The 19,163-nt window shown below is 38.8% G+C and overlaps 1 protein-coding gene across 1 annotated transcript in view; it reads right to left on the bottom strand.

Moving 5' to 3' along the window:
• Positions 1–10,647: 10,647 nt before the first annotated feature.
• Positions 10,648–19,163, bottom strand: part of LRRC1 (leucine rich repeat containing 1) — a 69,003-nt gene continuing 60,487 nt past the window's right edge. Inside the window, exons 11-14 of the mRNA XM_063389377.1 lie at positions 16,476–16,591; positions 15,380–15,552; positions 13,718–13,854; positions 10,648–11,868 (exon numbers count right to left, since the gene is read on the bottom strand). Coding sequence (XP_063245447.1) covers positions 11,710–11,868; positions 13,718–13,854; positions 15,380–15,552; positions 16,476–16,591 — 585 coding nt within the window. The 3' untranslated portion in view covers positions 10,648–11,709. The remainder of the gene's footprint in view (positions 11,869–13,717; positions 13,855–15,379; positions 15,553–16,475; positions 16,592–19,163) is intronic.

The following is a 19,163-nucleotide window of genomic DNA, read 5'->3' as shown; positions in this document are numbered from 1 at the left end:
ACAAAAGATAAAATGTTTCTTATAGTTTCTCAAAACTCACATTCCATTTTTGGGAGCATGGGTGTAAGAGGGAAGGAAAGCCCTACCTTGCATCTACATATCTAAGACTTTGTTTCAGTCATTGGATTGACCAGATGCACACGGCAGTGAGTGGAGACCTGCAAACTTCAGTGATTTAGGAGTCCTCTGGAAATGGAAACTCAAAGGTGATGCATACGAAAGCCTACTCTGAAGCCTGGCTCTAGGGTGAACATGGTCTGAGATGTAGTGAGGAGCTCACAATGTCACCCTGTCCTTAGCTAAACCACAAGGGCTTGAAAAGAGAAATACACAATCAAAAAGCCACCAAACAACTAAAGCTTCAGACAAGTTTGACTGCAAAATGTAGTGATGTTTTCCAGCTATCAGTTACTCCTGACAAAGGCTTAAATTAAATTAAGACACAGCACTCAAATTCTGTTCACATTTCAGGAACGCTTTACTTATATTTAGCATATTTTTGTTCCTTAATTTTATGAGTTAAGATCAAATCAGATCTTCCTACTGCCCAAATCCTTTTATCTTCTATTGGCAGTAAAATGATGCAGAAAACACACATCAACACCTCTGAAAATAAACCCCATAAGTGTTTTTCTAAGCTTGGAAGTTTAATACCAAAATAAAAAGCAGTGGGATTACCTTGAACAGCTGTGCAGAACCCCACTGGACACCTTATTTTTCAATCTATATTGGCACTTTCCCACAATCTCTTTTTGGTTGGGATGGAAAGACGCATTGCTAACCCCAGGGAAAGCATACAAGGCATGATTGCTTCTCATTTTCACTTAAAAGGGTATTTGCTTAGCTTTGTGTCACATAAAACATTCACTACCTTTCTTCTCTTTACAGAAGAGAATTCTGTAATTTCTCTTTACAGAGAAATTTCTCTTTACAGTGCCAGGCTGATTAACCCAGACATGTCTGCAGAGCTGTGGCTGCCAGGGAAGAGGGCCATGAGCAAGAGCCAGGACTGTGGGCTGGAGGAGGGGGCACAGCAGCAGCACTCACAGGGGCTACAAAGGAAGCAGAGGTCCTGAAGAGGAGCAGGAGCCCCAATTCCTCCCTCATCTACCAGCAAACATCAGGGAGAATGGTGAGCAATGCCCTGAAAGGGAAAGGCTGCAAGAGTGCAATCACCATCTCCTTTTCCCAGGCTAGGACCAAGAGGGCAGCCAGGCTGCAGCACAGGGGACAGACACCCAGCAGGCACAGGCTGGAGAAACTACTGCAGGCAGGAGCTCACAGACATAAGCATCCTGGAAGAGCACCTGTCACAATTACCATGCAGTGGAGGAGCACTGCAACCTCACTTTTCTACCATCCAGGCTTAGGGAGACACTGAGCCCCAAGAGCGGCCAACAACCTACTTACCTGAAAGAGGTGGAGGGAGCTTGGTAACTGGGAATGTAAGCAGGAGTAAAGTAAAAAACATGTCTCATCATTGCTCAGGTTACTCATCTTAACCTGCAGGTTGAACTGTACTCCTGAGGGTTGGATAGATTGATTGCAAGCAAAGTAAAGGAATAAATCATTGAACATAGCTCTGTACCCTCTGCACAAGCAAGGACATGAGAGCATAAGCAGTGCAGTCTCTCAAGCCCAAAGTGCTCTGCTGCATGGCAGTGTGAGCAGCTATAGCCTCTTCATAGATACACACTGTCTCTCCAGATTTCACTACTCACATCATCAGGATCCTCGAGTTCCTCTGCTTCTTGCTCGGGACTGACCCTTCCTTCTCTCCATTTGCCATTAGCAGAGCTGAATTTGTACAGGTTACCAGCATGAAAACCTTCCTTTCCTTTCAAGGAGGCCCAGCGAGAGCCCTGGGAGCTCCAGTTATGGCCACTGTACAGTTTAGGAGACTTGGGAAGCCACTTCAAAGAGTCCTGATGGAAAGAGGGCATTAAAAGAAAAGGCAAAGAACAGATTTTAAGAAAGCAATTGAAGTGTGTAAGTGCAGAGACTGCCTGGCAAGTTCTGCAAGGTATTTTAGATTCTTGCAAATACTCCTCTGTTTCCCTTTTTTACCTTCAGAAGTACCTTCAGTCCCACAGACACACTTTGCCAGTTAATGGGCATTACTGGTGACACAAAGAGCAAGCAAAGGCTGCTGAAAATAGTGGAAGCCTTTAAGGACCTATAAGCCTACCTTCAGCATCGTAAAGAAGAATTAATGATCAACAACAGTCTTCAATAAAGTGTACTATTAAGAAAACAAACAAGAATACTCAGACCTTTAGTGACCACCTCATCTCATGACCTGAGATAATAAAATCTAATAAGTTACTCCCCTCTTCATTATTCATTAAATAAAATGTTTCATTTGTTGAATGGTACCAATAGAAAGCCAACACTTAATTGATCTTTTAAGGATTGCTGATTTACAAAGTGATTATAGTTCAGTTATCCCAAAATTTCCATTATTTATTTGCATCCAAAATACTCCACCTTTCTCACTCAGAAGTTTATACATGACAAGTTGAGTCAAGGTTGCCTATGTACCTAAATTTCACTGAACTTTAGAAGTAATTTTTCAAAATAACCTTTATCTTTCTTGGAAGCTTTCTTTAAATCTCACTTCTGCATTTTCTTACAAGTGATACAAATCCAGTAGCAAAAAAAAGTAGCCTGATGCCAAACAAATAATATACATCAATGGAGAAAACAAACTAACAAAAACGATTTTCAACAAGCTTGTGGTGGAGCAACCAGAGGCACATGGTAACTTTCACATGTTTTATCAGGTATTTGATTCAGATTTAACAGTTCTTTAAGTTTCCATTTTCCTTTTTAAATGCAGAATGGTTATGTTCACACACACGCACACAGATAAGCTGCTGCTACCAGCAACTCAGATGTCACCATCTCTATTAGATCTAAGGTGGGTAAAGAAAAGGAAATAGGACAAGACTGTTCATGCTGGACACACTGATTCATCTTCAGCTGCCAGAGGAGGTCGTCCTCTTGGGATTCTTCACTTGCTTTCAGTTTTAGGATGGCTGAAAACACTAGGAAATGGAAATAGACAGTATCCCAGTCTCTCATTGGAAAACACCGTAGACCTTTCTGTGAGTCTTGAAAAGATGATAACCCCATCACAGGATTATTTGTATTGTACAAGGACAGCGTGATTGGCCTTTTCCTGCAGGAAATTTGGGTTAAAACACATTTTGAACTGCACTGGCACTCAATGATATTGCTATTTGCTGATAAATAGCCCATATTTCTGGTTATTCTAAACCACATTGCTCAGGACACTGCAGCTGATTGTCAGTTTAGTTGATCAATGAGAAAGCAGCACAAGGAATCACAACACAGCAGTGGCTCCCTTTCCTCCAGACAATTCAAAATGCAAGGCAAGATATCTCCTGATATTTCTTCACACTCATCTTGAATAAGGAAACATAGGGTGCCCTTAAACAGAAACTTTGCTTTCTGTTCATATTAACGAGGGGGATAGCAATTCTAATCAGACAGATGAACAGCACAGTAGATGAAATTGTTTGCTATTAGCTTGGACTGTTGTATTTCAGAATAGCTAATGTGACATCTCAATGTTCAGCGTATTTCAAGACACAGCTTAAATCCTTGTCAACTTTTAAGCTCATTAGGAAGTCATAAAGCAATTTCACTCTAAAAATAAACACGAGTACAGTGAAGCATTTAACTTCTTCCAAGGAAACATCTCATCCTTGTTTGACCCTGATCCCTAATCCTGAACAGCTTCTCAAATTCAGCCTGCCAAATTCTGTAAAACCAGTAAAAGGCTATAAAAGGCTATTCTCCCAAAGTGACAGACAGAGATTTCAAATTAAGCTTATGCTGACAATTCCTTCATCACTTTAGGCATACACTCAGCTGCAGTGGCAGCCTCCTGTATGCAAAGGAGCTCGGTGATGGACGTCAGTGTATTTTACATCCCTATGCCCCCTGCAGTTCAGTTGGGAACACAGAGCTACAGGGCACTCCTGCTCCCTGTCTGCTTTCTCCTAAGGCAGGATGCTTTTCCTCATGCTGACATACAGCTGAAAGGAAAATTAAGTACCGGTTTCACACCTGTAACCCAGGAAATTTCAGTCTTTATTATTCTTGATCTACAGGACTACAAATAAAATAGAAACAACACAACAATTCTGGTGAATAATTTTCACCAGGTCTACACAGTACTGTGGATAGCATTATCTTTATGAAAGCAGTTTCATGATTTGGTTGTATCAATAGAAAAGATGGAACAACTAGAAATGTCTTTTAGTCTATATTTGCATATACCTGCTATATGCAAAACACCACATGAATTATACTTCCACGAAGTAAAATGGAGAAACCAAGCCAATGACTGCTGCTGCCACGAGTGCAGGCTAATATTATTTTGCCAACAGATCTTAATCCCCAATTGTTTCTTACAACTTGATCCTTTCTGATGAAAGAAAAGGAAGAGGGATGGAAATAAAATAGAGAACACAACCTCTCAGTCTGTTTTTTTTACTGGGTTTTGTTTTCTCTGCCAAAAATACAACAAATTCCTTATTCTGATGTATTAATTAAAATTACTTTAGATAGGCAACAAGCTTCCATCATCCCTCAAGGTCATTCAGGTAACAGATAGTAGACTTGTACTCCAAAAATTAAGCTCTCTTAAAAAAACTTCCATTAATTTATTAGTTTATTCCCATTTTATTAAATACTATAGGACCATGCTTTGGGACAGGAGGCTACGGGCAAATAACCTAATATGAAGAAAGAAAAATCAGTTCTCCTTACACAATTTTACAGATTATAATTCTCCTTCTTACTACACAGGTACAGTTTGGAAGTTCTTGTGTTTCATATGTGGGGAAGCTAAGACCCAAAAAGATTAAAAAGGTGATTGGTTTCAGTCATTAGCAGCAAACACAAAGTGAGATGCATATAAATTTACATTTTCTTCAAACTGGAATGAAACAAAGAAGGCAAATTCTGTATTTAGGACTTTAAGCTTCATGGGTATGTGGGTGGTGTAGCACTGCTGCTTTGTAAAAGCAGAAGTGTTTGGAGGAAGAAAATATTTATCAGCCTAGCAGTTATTATGTTCCATGGAAACCCATTTTTTCTTCTCCCTTCACTGTTAATGAGCCTAACTGGATTCCTAATAGATCATTTTGCTTCAGTATTTCACCAGCAAGTCAAGTGATGTTTTTACCTCCTTTCAACATGTTTTTCACCTTTTCAAAGGCAGCCTCTCAACGTAACTGCTGCTCTGTATCATACCCCTGTAGTTAAGAGGACACATTGTTCTCATAAAGCACAATGTGTCCCTTCTGTTAAGATCTCTCTAACAAATGCTCTAGAGAATGAAATTCCTTCAGGAAACAAGGGGGGGAAATGCTGTGTACCACCCTAACACATTCTGATCAATGAAAGAGATTCCAAAACAGCCTACCAATAAAAGTCAAGTTATAAAAGCCATGTCTCTGAAGCACCAGTGACAGTGAAACACCCTGCTTACAGCCACAGCCTGGTCTCCACTGGCAAGTAAAATCCAGTTACCTAGAACATTTCAATGGCCATACACCTGCTACTAGAATTCAACTCAAAACCCCAAACACAGATTCTCACCTATTTCTCTATTTAATAAAAAGGTTATTTGCTTAAATAGCACAATTATGGAAGAGAAAATGGTTTTAAAGATGCATTTCCTAGAACATAAACACGTTTCTGCTTCAAAGTACGTAACACATTCTACTAATCAAAAACTATTTCAGACCCATTCCTTTTTTAAAATACAAAAGACTGTTTCTAAGAAAGCTTTGTGTAATTCACACGAAACAAAAGCTGAATAAAATGTTGCTGAAACAAAGGCATCCTTGAATATGCTTCCACTGGAGGAGAGGCAGTGTAAAAGCTGCCTGAACTGATTATGGAAGCAAGCCTTATACACTTTGCTAGCAGTAAATACATAATTTCATTTCAAACTCAGATACTCAAGTATTAATTATCCAGATTTTTTTAATTTCCTGAAAATACAGTTTTTAAAATTTGCTATAGGTTATACTAAAACTATCCACTATGCAAAGGCTCTTCAGACTTGAAGTCTTCTCTCCTTCTGAATGAAGAAAAGTCATCAGTAATACTCAAACAAATCTTTTTGTTAGTTAGTTTGAATTTTGTTTTGGTTTTAAGTTGCTTAGTGGAAGTCCAGGATGCCATTAACAAACTGTAAAGAAATTCACTCGTGTTTATAAACATGCAGTCATGATTATAATGTTTAATATATGAAATATGAGACAACACTGTCTCCTATGAGCAACTTCAGAATGATTTAAACAGCCCATTTATTTTGGAATTGCGTAAAATTGTCAAGTTACTGACAGTGATGATAGAATCAGACTGTTTCCACCACAAGCACATTCCCACAACTTGCCCGAGTTTGCTTCAGGAGCAAAAGAAGACAGGACTTTGAAGCATTTCATTAGTTTTGTGTCCAACTAAAACTTTCTCTGCATTATACTGGGGATGCTTGCAAACTGAAATCCAAGCTGCTGATGCTTTAGTGGTATTTCCACGCCCTGTGTGCATCTGTGGATCTTGAGGAAACTTACTGCAGTCAGCACTGGTATTCCACAGTGCGCGTTGCTAACGTTCTGTGTGTGGCTGTTACCACCAGCTGCACATCAGAGATTTCAGCCAAGACAATATTCCCCAGCAACAGATGAGCACACCAGAGAAACAGTGCCAAAGGTTAGTGTGCATCAGGTGTCCACTTCCTGCTTTTAATGCTGAGGAAGGTTTGCTAAAACCCTCCTCTGAAACATCACTGAGGAGCCACACAGTTCTCTCCATGGACAATAGTGACGCTGTATTTTCAGGAGAGGTCTTCCCCTGGAGAAGGGTAAGTTACTTGTTAAGATCCCAGAGTTAAAGGACTAATAACAACAATGTTCAGAGGCAAACACCCTGAACAGGTTACACATTCAAAACCAGACTGCCATGAACCCTCGCACTTGAAGTTAGCACACAGAACAGCTACAGTCACTGAGCTCCTTCCTCCAAGCCCTCTGCTGTGGCAGAACCCAGGACTGACCAGCTCACTACCACGAGAACTGCACAAGAGGGAATAAAACAAACAGGGTCTCCAATACCCACCAGAAGAGGAGACAGGATGGCTCCTGCAAAGCAGCTCATCGAGTTGTCCTCAAATAAGGCATGTGCTACCCACTTGGAAAAAAAAAAAATCACATTCTTCATTCAGCTGGTGGAATAAAGATTATAGTCCTGACTTTACAATAAAAGAAGGAGGCTCTGTCCTTCTGAAAGTTTCACAATTGCTTCAGGAGAAAGGAAACACCCAAAACAATTACTGATAGTCAAGACCAGCTTTTGTAATATTCTTTGACAGCAATCCAAGCACAGAAACAGATTTGTGTTTGTCAGAAACCAAAGATGGGAAATACTCTTATCAAGTCAATTGAAAAACTAAAGTTATTTTATTTTCTGGAGTCAAGGCAAAGAATGGTGGTGAATTCTCCATTAACAAAAGGTCTAGACATTTCTGATCAATAGTGTGCTTCTGTCTCAGTGGGAGGCAGACACTCAGGCAAACCTGAATAGTATCAATCAATATACTAAAAAATGCACTTTTAATAAAGTTAAATCCCTGGCGTCACTACTCTCTCTTAAAAGCTGAAATTACTCCGAGTAGTGAAACCTGTTAAGTAGCTAAATCAGCAAAAAGCTGCTCACCCAGCACTAGTAAAACATCAGTGCTAGACCAGGAGCAGGCCAAGCAGGACACAAACAAGTCACTTGCTCGAAAGAACAGCATTATGCAAGTTTCCAGTACACACTTTCCTACAATACGCTGATTATCAAAAATGTGGAACTTAAGCCAGAAAAATAATCTCCACACATAAATTATATGGAAGTTGTGGGAAAAGCCTGGAGCAACACACAGGGGATGGAAAAAATCCATTGCTACACTAACTACGGTAGCACAAGAGCGCCTTTTTCCTTCTTATTCTTTTAAGACTAGGAATTGTGACTTTGAATAAAGGGAACTTGTATGCAGTATCTGGCAGGTTAATATTAAATCCACTCCACCATACGGTCAGTTGATTTTCCCTGGTTACCTGTTTATAGCTAATAAAACAGCACACAAATTTTGTAGCCTCTTTGCATTAAACCCACCTCTCAAAAGACAAAGTAAAGTAGGAAAAGCTTCTAGAGAAAAAAATCATAATCATATTCACTACTCAGGCTCCTCACAGCATCAGCAAGAGGAAAAAAAGAAAACAGACTGGGAAGAAAGGGCTCATGCATTCAAGGACAGACATTGCTTTGACAGAACATGTGTCATCAGCTTTTTCTGGCTATAAAACAGAGTTAAAACTGCCTGGAATGTTATCAATGCTGTTGGGAGGAGGAGGGTACTTCAACTGCTCCATAAAACAGCACACACATGGACCCCTCAAGAGATGAGAGGGACTTTAGAGGTCTAGGCTGATAGAGGTTTGGTCAAATAAAATGACATGCAAGTCGCTCTGAACCAGCATTAGGAGGAGAGAGAGGGTAGCCACTTGTCTCTGTTTGCACAGCAAGAATCCAAGCATCTTGTCAGCCCTGAAAAAACAACCCTTCATCTGCTCTTATTCCATACCACTGGCAGCTGTTGCCATACCTCAAGGTGTACCCTGGAAATGACACTTCCTGCCAGACTCAAACACTACACTACCTTGTATACACTGCACTGCCTGCAGCAGAGCAGAATCTCAAACTGCCTCACCAAAAAGCATAAACAAAATACATTAATGAGATACAGTGTTACACAGTATTACTGTAGAAGCCGCAAAAATATAACTCCTCCTCCATCTCTTCCCAGACACTGACTGACAAAAAAATAACAAAAATGCAGATTTCCACTACACAGGTTAACAAAGTGCAGAGAGATGGCAGTGAAGGCAAGGAATGCCAACACTCCTCTGGGGATAGCAGCTGGTCTGATGATGGACTTCAGCTCTTCTAACCTCTCATTAAGCAATTGTTGGATTCTCGTCTGCGCTCATGTAATTTTCTTTTACAACTGAGTGGAGGCAAGCACCTTCAATATGCAATTCATACCACCCATCTTTGGCTGAGGTGACCACAAGGAAACAATACCAGCCACCCTTGGGTGCAGCAATGTGAAAGTGTCCCAAATGAAAGGACACCCTGAATCACCCACTTATTTATCCACAGCCAGAGACACCACGACAAATATTCCTCCCACTATCACAAAAGAGAAAAAAATTTAAAAGTCACCAAAGTAAAACTGCTGACCAGTTACTTTGTGCCCAAGTGGATGCAGTAAGTAGTGCTTGCCTTGTGGTGAGTTTGTGGGCTGGAGCAGCCTCCACGAGCCTGCAGGAATGTGCAAAAAGCAACGGCCAAGCAACACAGCATATATGACAGAGCTGCAAAAAGATTTCCTTCTTGTTCTGACTGCAGCAGGAGGGACTAAGTGTACAAGGACAATTAATTATTTTCATCTGGTATTAGATCAGGCAAGGCCCAAACCCAGGCTTTACACGTTCATCTTGCTGATTGAGCAGACACTAAAAACAAAACAAGCCACAGCCCCCAAATGAAAAACTGGCATCACAGAGTCTTGCTGCCTTTGGCTTTTTTAGGAATGTTCTTTTTTAGGAACTTTTCATCTCAAATGGGTTTGTTGCTGTTTACTTGGACTCTGGGTACAGGGTTTCCTATATTTTTAAACTTTTGTTGCGTCAATTCCAGTAAGTACTGTAAAAAGAAAATTCCACCCAAGGCTGGAGTCAGCTGTACCAAAACCTGCTTTTCTTTTTGGTTTTATTTTAACAGGAGCTTACCAAGAATAACCAGGAGAACTCTCCCTTGGGAACAATGAAACTGCACTACCACTGAACTGACCTAATACTTACCAACCTCCAGCACCCTCCTGCAAAACCATGTCTTAAAAGCTTAAATGAGGAATCTTTGGGAAGAGAAATGAAAACTAATGTATTTTGCCAGGTTAGATTTGAATACTTGCAGATGGCTTGAAACACCTACTTGTTCAGTATCAAAAAGACCACAGTGCCTTTTGTAAAAGTTTCAAATGAAAATTTAAAGTTAAACTAAAAAAATTATCACATATTGTAGGTGAACACAAGTTACTAGGACTTTCCAGATCTCCTCCTCTTCTATCTTCTCCCAGATACCCTAATACAACCAACACTTACTGGAAAAAATGTTCAGCAGAAGAAGGGGCATGGTTAGCCACAGAAAACATCAGGTATTTCATTTTTTTAAATTTGGTTTCATGGCATAATCTAACACTAAATAAGCGACATTTTTGCTCTGTGCCTTAGGTCCCTGCACTGAACCAGCCAGTGGTCTTCGTTAGCTCATGGCACAGAACCCAGAGACATCACCATCAGTCTTTATCAGGCTTTTACAAAACTGTTATTTACTGAATTCAACTCAATTAATACTTACCTTTGTAAACAAATCAGAACCCATAGGTTTAGTAAGACCTTGAAATCAGCATTGGACAACTGAAGTGCAACACAGTAACAATGACAGCATTAACGCACAGATACTTTAATTGCTGTTTCAATGATACGTCACATCTACTGAAGCTTTTAAAGATGTTTTTATTATGGTTTTATAAATTTTTATAAAACCACCAAAGCACTTCAAAGAATCATGCTTTCTTGTGTAATACATAAAACTAATTTCATACTGTGCTTCTGAAAGTCTATCGTGCTGTTTTTCAAGTTATTTTACAGATGGCACATTTAAAAAAAACCAATGGAAGCATGAATTTCTAGTGACTGCAATGCAACAAGGCATCCAAACCAAGATGTTCATTACAACTAAGTTAAAGTGTGAGTGCATTATGTAATAAACAATAGCAGTTTGGTCATTTCATCTTAATTCTGTTAACAACAAAACTAACATTTGTGCTTCACAACCTATGATCCCATAATATAAACATAAGTTCTCTGCTGTAAAATTCCCAACAAATTACTGTCCAAAAAGAAAAAACATATCTAAAGCAGGAGACCGAATCTACTCACTTTCCTCGAGAATTGCTATGTTTAAGACTAATATGACATACCAGACACAATAAGGCACAATGGGTGGTACAAACAAATGAATACAGCTGTCCATGAAACTTGTTCTCTTCCACAAATACTAAAATATGTACCGCTCAAGATAAATTTTCTCTTAAAAATGAAATACATCATCTTGTTACGAAAGTCCTATACAAAAATTTAAAATTTACACCATCTGAGCTGCCAAAAAAATAAAAAAGTGTATCGATTTCCCACAAAACTATATTTCTCACCAGCACATCCAGTCACTGGGAAGGAGTTATCCCAGCACTCTGGAAAAGAAAAGCATTATTTCCCCTGTGTTTAAGACAAAAATATTGTATTCTGCATACAGTAGTGTATTAAACTTAAAAAAGCCTAGGACTATTAAAATTACAATATTGATTTGGAAATTATTGGTTCACTGCCTGGATGAAATAAGGCACTTTCTTCCAGCTGGCCGCACTTTTCATGTGTATGGAGACGATGAATCAGGTTCTGGTTAAAAACAAAAAGGGGCTCAGTGAGGTCCCAGGAGACGACAGGAAAATTTCAACAGCAGGGGAAGACACAGGAGGTAAAACCTGGAGATTAAACTCTACACGGAAGTGGTCACTCTGTCAATGGCATTATTGACCTCGTTTTTGTTTGAATCCAGTCCTTTAGCAGCATTCATATCATTCCGTAAATTCTCCACTGTCTTTTTCATGTTCTTTAATTCTCCAGGGTGTGGAGTGGCTCGCCTTAGAAGTGTTCTCTAAAAATAAACAGTGCAATAAGTGGTTTTGCCTTTGACTCTCTGCAAAAACAACATACACTTTCAAGGCTTCAGCATTTGCATATCAGATATTAAGTATCTTTTTTTTTTCCTTTTTTCATCCCTTTTCCTTTCTAAAATATGATGCTCTGTGCTGAGCATTACTTTAAAAGCTGCTTGTTTATGAAGACAGGGAAAGATGTTTTAAGAAGTCTCTAAGAGCAAATTTTGTCCTCTTTGGACTACCAATCTGAAAGCCACTCAAGTGAAGTACAATTACAAGTAATGAAGTGAGGATTCTTTCATAACTACACTTGGGGATTTTTTTGTCCCCAAAACCATACAAGTGATTAAAGATTACACTTAAATCATTCATCTAATTTTGAAAGAATCCCACAAGATCTCTTTACAGCTTTCAATAGTGTTTGTGTGGAGCTCCATTTGCCTTTCAACCTCACCACAGAGTCTGGTTCTCTAGTTAACTGAGAACAAGCACCTTGAGAGGGAGTACTTCTCTCCCATCTTAGACACAAAAATGTATATCATTGTGCTGAAACCTTTAAAGGAAAACAAGAGTCACAAAATCTCCAGTTAGTATCCAGGCTGGAGAGCAACAGAACACCACAAATACAATATACGTACAATACACGTATACATGCAATTACTTTTTAGTGGCATGCATGTAAACTGTGCAGAGTACAGCAGAACTGATGACCCACATCAAGTGGGGGCTTTGGTCAAGACTGCTTTGGAAATCTGCCCTTCCTTCTCCTCAGTAAGATCATAAACTTTTTTCCCCTAGGAAGGTTCTTGCCTCAAATCAGGCAAATCAAGCACTAACTTCAACACCCGAGCCCTCACTGCTCTATGGACATTCTGGGGTTGGCGTCATTCTGAACTCCCTGGCAGTCAGTGAACCATGCCTGTTAAGAGACATTTTGTTTCTGCTGCTTTGGAGTAAGCAACTACCTTGCTGGTTCACTTCCAGACTAAAGTAAGAGGTTTTGTAGTCACTTTTTAAACTAAAACAATCCAGACAATGCCCTGAAATATCTCAAGCTGAGATGTAACGAGGACCACCAGCAACATTTTAGAGCATCAGAGAAGCACGTTGAAAACGTGACTGAAGCAGTGTTAATCTTTGCAAGGAGTTTTAATTGTTAATAAAAGCTAGTAAAACTACAGAACATGTGGTTTGGTCTTCAGGATATGCAGAGCCCAACTTAATGGAGAGGTCTTGTAAGTACAGTGACAGATGTTCCCACATCCTTTGATTAGGTGGGAAACTAATGAGCAACATTCCTGCTGTTTATGGACACCATGGATGGTTCAATGCAAATGGCGGAGTTAAAACAAAACAATACAAAACAAAAACAAGCACAAAAAAAGAAAAGAGCAAGAAAGAGATAGAAAATAGAAATAGGATAGATAGAAAAGAGAAATTAAAGAGACAAACAATAGCAAACTTAATGGAGACACATGCCAGAGTGCTGGAATCCTAAATTAGACCCTATATACTTTCAGACAGTAAAGCTTCACAGAAGCAGAGAGAGATCCTATCTTCTTTCTGGAAAGAAAACATCCTGAGCAGACAGAGGGAAAACAAAGCAAAATAGAAGACTGTCCTGCATCAGAATATAAAAGTCATATTCAAAGCAGAAAAAAACAAAGGCATTTAAAGTCAACATAAAAAGTTTCAGCAGCCAACATGAACAGTTTCTTCTCCAAATACACACACAAAGCATGCAGTCTAAGCTGAAATATTTACAGCAAGAATGCTCAGAGATTTTTTATACATCTGCATTAATGTCACAGTGTCTGGAAGTATCCAAAGGCTTGGAAAACATACCATTTCATTTTCCTCTTCATCTTTTTCATCTTCTAAGAAGCGAATTGCACTGACTCTGTTCACTGCCCGCTCATTCCATGTTTCATCTGACATTTCATTTACCAAACTCTCCAATGCACCACATCGTGGTAGGTTATCTGTCAGAACAGGAAAATGTAACTCAAAATTCACAGCAGCATGCATATGGAGTCACACAATCAACATGCTGTACTGTTCGTAATTGCAATATCTGAACAATCACTCACCAATACTTACAAATGGCTATTTCTACTGTTTTTGGAAGAAAACAGAACTTGCATTATTTTTGTTATCAAACACTAAATGGTTTCTGCATAAATTAGGTATTTTTGTACTTGGAGTGTTTCAGAGTTTTAGAGTTATATAATTTCATATACTTGCCATTATATATGCTTTTCTTGTGGAACATGGCTGCCAGCTGACATTAGCCAGTTCCCTAAATGGCATTCCATAACATAGGATCATTGCTTTTACGAACCTCATCCTTTCAGTATTGCTAGGCACACACATCCAACAATCTAAATTCCAAGCCTTCTACCCTTGAAGCCATGAGATTCAGCTGGAGAGGACAAAATCTAATCTCTAGTAGTAAGGCCTTTAGAGAAAGTCAAGTCAGCCTCTGTTACTCTTCTGGAGCTAGCTTAATCCTCTCTGATTCTAAAGGGGTTAATTCATATATTTCTTTTAATTCGTAACTATTCTTAAAATCCAGAAGCTGAAAACAGAAACATTTCTATACTCCTGCTGTTTTAATGGTTTCTATTTGCTCCAGCCTTATATGACTGAAACTGGAATTAAATCTGGGTACCTACAACACAGATACCCACAGCTGAACTTTTCTCTTCAGGCTCCTTTGTACTCAGTGGAGAAGAATCCACATGATTTTCTTTTAAAAGTCCTTTTTTTCAGATGGGACAAATTACTCTCCAGCCATTACAGCAGAAATTTAAATATTAGCTCAGATGAATCCCCTTGAATGTTCACACAGCTTTCAAAGCTTAAGGACAAAAAACATTCAGAGGTTACTGGAGCAGCAAGACAGCCAACAAAGGAGTTTATGGTTCCACCTGGCCCAGAGGCAAGTTTCACCACAAAAGGAAAAAGCAACTTGTACTGCAATTCTCCACTTAATTCCTGTTAATGAATATTATAAAGTTACTGTGCAGCCCCTTTGCTTGAAAGAAAATTAGCTTGCTGAAAAGCAAAGAGTCCACTATTTGCTATCCAATTTATTTTGCTGGTAAAGAGATTGCAGTTGGAAAGAAACTATTTTTTCCATACAGATATATATATGATGTATAACCAATGTACATAAATATGGACACCACTACTAGGCCCACTGGCAAGCCTCAAAATAGTGATATGATAATTCTTTTTCTTCCAGTTCTGTATTTTATTTATTTATTTAGCTGCTGTCATTGTATTTTCAATAACACTCTGTACCAAGTTTTCAAATCTTCTGAAGGCTAATAGGGTAATAGAAAAAAAAAACGTTGAAAATTCAACCAGAACTTTGCTGCTTTGCTCACTAGAGCTTGTGCATGTTTTACCAACCTTTATGGGACAGCTCAGTAAACAAAGAGGTCATACTTCTATACATAATACATAATACATAATAAGGAAAAGCTGACTCTGGGCACTTACCTTGGCAACCAGGCTCAGAAGGCATTTGAGGAAGTAATACACATGTTAAAATCTTTTCTCCTGTTTCAGGGTCTGTGTCAGTCTGAAATGTCAGCAGAGGTTGCGACTGGTTATCAGACAACCACAAAGCCTTCAGCTTTAAGGTAGTCAGTGAAATGGGAAGATACGTCAGCCTAGTTCAAAAAAGAAAAGTAAAAAAGTCAGGCCAATCCCTGAGAAACTTAAGAGATGGTCATGAAGTCAGCTCAACTATACATTGCTGAGTTGGAACCAACAGGACTGAAATGAATGCCTCTAATAGAAGGCATTGCAGTAGTCATCAATTCCAACTACTCCATTCTTTAAAAAAAACCAAAACAAACCTGCAGTTTAACTTTATTATAACTTCATAATCCTCTGAAGCTGAATAACAGGTACTATACTGAGCGTCCTCTACTGCAGTGAGGTGCCCTGTAAGGCAGGCAGCTGCTTCCTGTCAGCAGCTTTACATGTACACAGTGGCCAGAACAGAAATATGTAAGTGCCTGTGAGATAATTATATTGCGTAGATGAGATGCCACTCGCTTTTCTTCTGGCTGGGGTTTTTTTTCATTTAACTTCCTCCCAAGAAACTGAACTGATTTGTTGGTTTATGCTTTAACCCACTCATTTTTGCATGTTCGTGTTTGAAGCACTAAGATTCATGAGAAGTTGCAAGGTGAAACTGGCTTTCCTTGTTACTCACACTGCATCGTGAAGATAAAACACTCAATATTGGTGCCACTTGACATTACAGCTTGGTAGCTTCACCTGAAGTTCTATCCACTGCCTAGATTCTCAGTTTTAATTCAGAAATATATTAATCCAGAAGGTCTTATTTAAAAGTCCAATCTCTTCCTCAGAGTCAAAGTAATCCAAAAATCACACTCTTGACAACACACAATTTATGCTACTTTTGGCCCAGGGGGAAGACTACTTTGACAATTTCAACAGTAATACTAACATGAATGTCATAAAACTGTTTTTTATTACTCTGCTCTTAGACATAATATCTTTTGCTATCAGAAAGAATTAAATAAATACAGCAAAAGAACATGAAAATACAAAATTCTCTTGCCTGTTTCCAGCAACATCCAGGACATGAAGTTCAGTGGCCTGTGAAATTTCAGAGGGAATTCGAGATAATCTGTTGTCACGTACAGAAAAGACGTTAAGACTGCAGCAGCCCCCAACCTACATTTGAGAAAAGGGGAAAAAAAAAAAGCCAGTCTGGTTTTGTTGCACTACCATAGTGTAACAAAGGCATGCAGCACGGGTCACGGAGCGTGTCACGGCACATTCAAGTTACAAAGCCTGCCAGACTTCCCCCAGAGGTACAGACTGCAAACAAGTGTTAGCTTAGGAGAAGCCTGACCTGAAGCAAGTCTCTTGACTGGTAGGAGCAGTCTCTTGAACATCTGTATCTCCAAATAATGGATATCTTTACATATAGGTCACATCCTAGCTACCTTTCAGAGCTTTCCACACCCAGAAGAAACCAGTGACCACACAGAAGCTACTCTCTGCCCAACATTCACAAAAAACCCTACCTACACTTAACTTTTTCTAGCTCTACATTCTACATATTTATTCATTCTTTCTTTATGGCAGCTTTATATCCAAGCAAGTTAAATGGGGCTCGAAGCAAGGCAAAATACTAACTACACCAATTAACTCTCAAAAGTCGTTGAGTCCACAAAGATTAATGAAGAGTTCACTAGAAGCAGAAGACTGACTCAGTAAAATATTTGATGCACTGATTCATTAGAAGCACCTCATTTCAACACAATTCCCACATGAACTGGCCTTCTTTAATCTGTTTTAATCTAATATCCTCTGTCTCTTATCTATTTACCCAAATATAAGCATTTCCATTCTCAAGCTAATTAGTTTTTTGGGTGCAAAGATGGGATTTTTCAGTTGTACCTTTAAAAATCTACATTTTGCACCAAAAATAGCAGTTTTCAGAAAAATAAACACACACACCCACCCCCCATTTGATTAAAGAAAAAAATCATTCCAACTTTATGTACCAGAGGGGACTTCTATAGACGGGAAGATTATTAGTTGTGGCAACTCAAAAGCTGCTTCAAGTGACTCTTTGTTCCTATTAACAAAGGAAACTTACCTTTGTTTACTTATCATACAGTTTCAAAAAGCACTGTTTGTTTGCCAGTTCCAAAACTCACCGTAAGAATGGGAAAAAAGATTTTTCTTTTCTTACTCCAAGTAATAAAGGCAAAATATCCCAATGCCATTTGAAGCTTTCGAGTTAAGCGGACTTAGAATCTAATTACAGAGTTAGAGTCCAAACTAAACACAGTGGCACGTCGCAGTTCAAAAATTAGAGGGCATCTATAGTGACATTCATCTAAGAAGGTTCTTCTCTCGCACTATAGCCAATATGTAATTGGCCAGGAGTTCCCAAAACTGAGATCATTGTGTTCTTGCTTACTGTCAGTTGTGTCTTTGCAAAACCCACAATTCAGTCTAAAGCCAAGACTGAGATTACAGACAAATAGCACAAAATATTTTAACTAGTCAAAGGAAAAATAGCGTTGATTTAAACGACACTATTTACTAAGGAAAAAGCCACTTTCAAAGGATGCAACTGTGACTCACAAAATAAAACAAATGGAGCATTTACATCCCACTCACCTTCCTTTGTATCCTAAATGCTTTATAATGAAAGAAAACAGCAATCAGCTGCTCAAAGCTTATGATTCACAAGCTATTTACAGCAGAAAGTTAAAGCACTACATTCTTGACAAAACAAAATCTGTGTATTTCCCTTAAATCACTGCACTCTTAAGATGCAGCTATTTCTCAAGATAATCAGTTTTCCCAGCCCTGTGTGTACAACAGAAGCATGACCTTGCAAGCCATTTTAGCTTGTGAATCAAAGCCCTTAGAAACCAGCACTTAAATAGTAGGCAAACATTTCTTGGTTCAAGAATTCTGCTATTCACTTTAAAGTGTGTATAAATTCTTAGATAATGTGCCTTCACATGTTCACAGAACACAGTGTGGTATTAAAAAAAATATATACACACTAAGTGTCTAATTGGTGTTTCTAACATGAGGAGCTGTGAAAAGCAAGAAATACAATTAGGGAATGTTGATGAGCTGGCAAGTGATGCCCTCAGTATACACCAAGTGTTCCCCTCTCATGAATGAAGCTTGCATTACTCAGTCTTGGATCATGGAGGTCCAAACAGGTTAGCCGAACAAACCAAGTGAAGCCATGCAGCCCTGATGAGACCAAAATTTCCATATTTTTGACAATGGAAAAATGCAGCAGTGGAATCAGGACAGCCTGAGTCATCATGCATTTAAAGCAGTTTAATGAAAGGTAATAGTAGAACCATGGACTGAAGAATACTTACAGGGTTATCAATTTACCTGACCCATAACTTTCCAAGCGGCTAACAATTAAGAAAATACAAGAGATGTTCAATTTATTTTTCTTTATTCATACTGGACAAGAGCATGCCAACAAATGGAGACAGAACATACATTCTTCTACTGCCAAAGAGGATTGTAACTCCTAAATCATTTAAACTTTAGTTAATTTAACTTTGCCCTCTATCAGTCAACAGGCTGCTGTTCAAAGGTTTTGCTTCACTCAAAGGTAGTGAAGACCTTTTCTTTTAATACAGTAATAGGGTAGATAAAATAGAGACACTGAATTTTTTTAAAGAAATTGTTTTTAGAAAATGCAGACAGCATTTAACGAGCAGCATATTGTGAGAGATACCACAAACGA

Source organism: Prinia subflava, chromosome 2 (assembly GCF_021018805.1).
Source record: "Prinia subflava isolate CZ2003 ecotype Zambia chromosome 2, Cam_Psub_1.2, whole genome shotgun sequence".
Taxonomy (NCBI): Eukaryota; Metazoa; Chordata; class Aves; order Passeriformes; family Cisticolidae; genus Prinia; species Prinia subflava.
The sequence above is the reverse complement of the archived record's forward strand: the minus strand, read 5'-3'. Positions and strand labels throughout refer to the sequence as shown.